The sequence below is a fragment of the Salvelinus alpinus genome, chromosome 3, assembly GCF_045679555.1.
Source record: "Salvelinus alpinus chromosome 3, SLU_Salpinus.1, whole genome shotgun sequence".
NCBI lineage: Eukaryota > Metazoa > Chordata > Actinopteri > Salmoniformes > Salmonidae > Salvelinus > Salvelinus alpinus.
Window position 1 is genome coordinate 42,979,066 of NC_092088.1, and position 3,635 is coordinate 42,982,700.

Genomic DNA, 3,635 nt, shown 5'->3' on the forward strand with positions numbered 1-3,635 from the left:
ACTCCTGGTGAAAAAGTGTTCAATGAGATAAGTTAATTAGCTGCTAGCAAAACAAAAGCAAGAATCATTCACCAGGTATTGATAATGTTGTGTTTTATAAATTATAATGACAATAGTCATAATTTCATGTACATGGCACCTTTCACTCTAAAAGTCATTGTACAAATCAGTATTCCGGTGAATTAAGTGAATATGTTTGAGGCCAGAAAGAAAACATAAGAAGCTCTGAAAATAATAGTGCAATACTATCTCATTCCAACTTTCTGTCTTTATTTTAGAATGTGTATTCAGATGAACTCTGTGCAAAGTGCAAAGTTTGTTATTTTCAGAGGAGAATGAAAGAAAAAGCATGATGTCTTTATTGACTTTTTCCCAGTGTGTGTCTGCACAGGTTGATGTGTAAACAGAGATGAATAACCTTGCAGGTTTGATTCAATCTGACCGATAAACATTAACAACCCCATTCAAATTCCCCTGAAATGACACTGATGTCCCGAGTGGGAGTTGTATGTATTCTTCCCCATTGGTCAGTAATCATTACACCCCTGCCAACCGTTGATTTAAAAAGAGGAAAACAGAGGTTTCAGGTGAAACTGGTTTGCTTCCCTTCGTCAGGATTCCCAAAAATATGGAGAAGTAATTTTTAATCCCAATGACTTTTGTGAACTCCACAGTCAATTCAGCATAATTTATTTTAAAAAATTGCAAAGAACTCAGAAGGGTTCTTGATGGCTGATTTAATAATAGTAGGTGTGATACTTTCAGTGATTTGTTGTTCTCTTTCTACAGTGCACTCAATCTAACGGCGAAGCTGGCGTTTTTGCTGGCCCTGATCTATGGCTGTTATGGTGAACTTCAAGGTGAGAGTTTCTTTGAGAGAGATTTTATTCTTACCCTGCTAACAGTCTATGCAACTACTTAAAACAGGTATTTGAGTACAGATCTCAGGAAGTGACCACTTTTCTAAAACTATTGGATTGGCTGCCTTCAACTAATGGAACTGGAACTGCATGTTGAAGATAGAAATATATTAAATAGAGCACATACAATCTCCTATACTATTCCAATCTTCAATCGGACAGTCATATTTGATCTACACAATACATTTCTATCTGAACATTTTGTAAATGTCCATTCTCCTGAATGTCCATTGCCTCAGGTGTAAATAATCAAATCAAACCAATTAACAAATGATGTTTTGTACAGATACAGTAAGTATAAATGAGTTGTTATAGTCAACTACTGTACTGTATGACTCTTTCAACATGCCACTGAAAGGTTAAAGGTTCAATTCAAAGCCATTTGCAAACAGCAAGTTGGAAGCTTAGCAAAAGCAACTTGGAACCCCTTTGTCATCTGAGGGTGTGTTCTTGTTTCAACAACACACTATACCAACTTTAAAGGGATAGTTTATTCAGAAGACAAACTAACAGGATTTTCCACCTATACCTTGGCTGTAGGCGATTCAAGAAGACCGTTTTGGGATATTTAGTTTCCTTTCGACACGTAATAGACATATTTTGTTACTGTGAGTATTCTCAATAACATGAAACTGTTCTTGTGCCTGTGTAATAAAACTGGAACTACTTTTGGAGCAACCTTTTATATTAGCATGTTGATACGTAATACTTTGGTAATTGCATAGCAATGAGCTGAGAATCTTTGTAACTATGAGAAATAGTGACTGTTCCTTATTCCACTTATGTAATAATTCCATTATGGATTTCTAAAGCAATTTCCAATGTCCTATGTAACAACACTGTTGCTATTGTAACAATCATAAAGTTACTACACATGTATTGGAACTTGATGTCAGGTTATACTGTATTACCTTATTACCTCTTTATGAAAATATAATTATTAGTCATTTTAAGATGCATATCTAAAAGCTCTCCAACCCATGTGCTTATGATCATATATTTAGACTAGTTCAACTAACTGTTGTAGTTTTTTGGTTCTTCATCAAATATTTGGCAGCCATTAAATAATGTTTTATTTTGTTTTCATATAACTGGCACATATTCAAATACCTTCGAATATTATTTGGTTTTATGAGAGGTATTCAATTTTTTTTTGCTGAGACCTGTATTTTTTTTTACCTCAAGTATTTGAAAAGTTTGTATTTACAAATAAACTACAAAATACAACTATTTTCTGCCCAGGTCTGCAGTTACCAAATGCTAACTTTTTTGCATTTATGGCACACATCCGATGCAAATCAATAGACCCGATATTAAAATGTTTGCCCTTCATGTCCAAATAACCTATAAGTAACTTCATCGAGCTACACAATACATGTTAGATGATTTGGACGTAAAGCCTTAACATTTTCAATATTGTGACTATTAACTCGCATTGGATTGACTTGCAGGTTTGTTTTAACATTATTTAATGGTGAGTTTGACTCTCTACATGTCCTACAGATCTCTCAGGTAAAGTGTTCGTAATCCCAATGACGACAAGCACCTCACATGTAAAGCTCCACGCCAACGTCTCAAAGCCCATTTTGGCTATGACCATGTGTCAGAGGTTCAACTCTGAGCTAGACCGAAGCCAGTCCCTTTTTTCTCTGGCAACCCAGTCTCAAAGCAATGATTTGTTGTTGTACAAACGCTCCATGGGTGTGTACCGAGTGCATATCAAGGGAGATTCACTGGATTTCTTCAGTTTGCCAGATTTAAAAAATGAATGGATCTCCATCTGTTGGACCTGGGACTCTAAAACTGGACTGACCCAGCTGTGGGTTAATGGGAAGCGAAGTGCACGGAGGATTCTTAATCCTGATACAGCTGTAACTGGCACACCGAGTATAATGTTAGTTCAAGAGCAAGACAGTTATGGCGGAGGTTTTGATGCCTCACAATCCTTTGTGGGGGATGTTACCGACGTCCACTTCTGGGACAGTGTCATCTCTCCCTGTGAAATACAATTGTATATGGAGTTGAATAGATTTACTCCAGGAAATATTCTCAACTGGAAAGAATTGCAGTTCACTATTGAGGGAAAAGTGTTCATAGAGAAAAGTGAATTTAGAAGTGAATGTTATAATTATTAGCAAAAAAAATTGCTCAGATGTGATCACCATTCTTATATATTTTCTTGGTTCCTGAAAATTTACTGAACACACATTTACAAGTAGAAAATGTAACATAAGATGCATGTTTGTTGTTCTGCTGTGTCATACTGTTGTTTATGTCGTGAATCAAATCAATAAATCCTTGATTTTAGATTTTCTCTGCTCATGACTCATTAGTGACATAAAATATAAATAAACAAAATCTATAACGCTGATATCATGGATCGTCAGTCCTTGCATGCATAGCTCTGCATTCATAGCTCTGCATTCATAGCTCTGCATTCATAGCTCTGCATTCATAGCTCTGCATTCATAGCTCTGCATTCATAGCTCTGCATTCATAGCTCTGTCTATGAATTTGAGAGTGGTTACAGTTCTCCAGGCCCATCAGCTTTTAACCAAATCAGAGGTGGGGTGACCGCTTTGTTAGTGTTAAAAGGATTCTAGCTTTAAAGACCTAAAGGTTGACTCAGAAACGCATGAAGTGAGGCTAAACTTCTCTGTTGCTTTGGTCCTGTAGCTACCACATTGTAGGTCGCTTTCCCCTGCTCAGACGTTG

The 3,635-nt window shown here is 36.4% G+C and overlaps 1 protein-coding gene across 1 annotated transcript; it reads left to right on the forward strand.

The window, feature by feature from the left end:
• Positions 1 to 510: 510 nt before the first annotated feature.
• Positions 511 to 3,227, forward strand: LOC139570740 (C-reactive protein-like). The gene is made up of 3 exons (XM_071392874.1): positions 511 to 636; positions 790 to 860; positions 2,424 to 3,227. The coding sequence occupies exons 1-3, from the start codon at positions 629 to 631 to the stop codon at positions 3,053 to 3,055; spliced, it is 711 nt and encodes a 236-aa protein (XP_071248975.1). The 5' UTR covers positions 511 to 628; the 3' UTR covers positions 3,056 to 3,227.
• Positions 3,228 to 3,635: the final 408 nt, after the last annotated feature.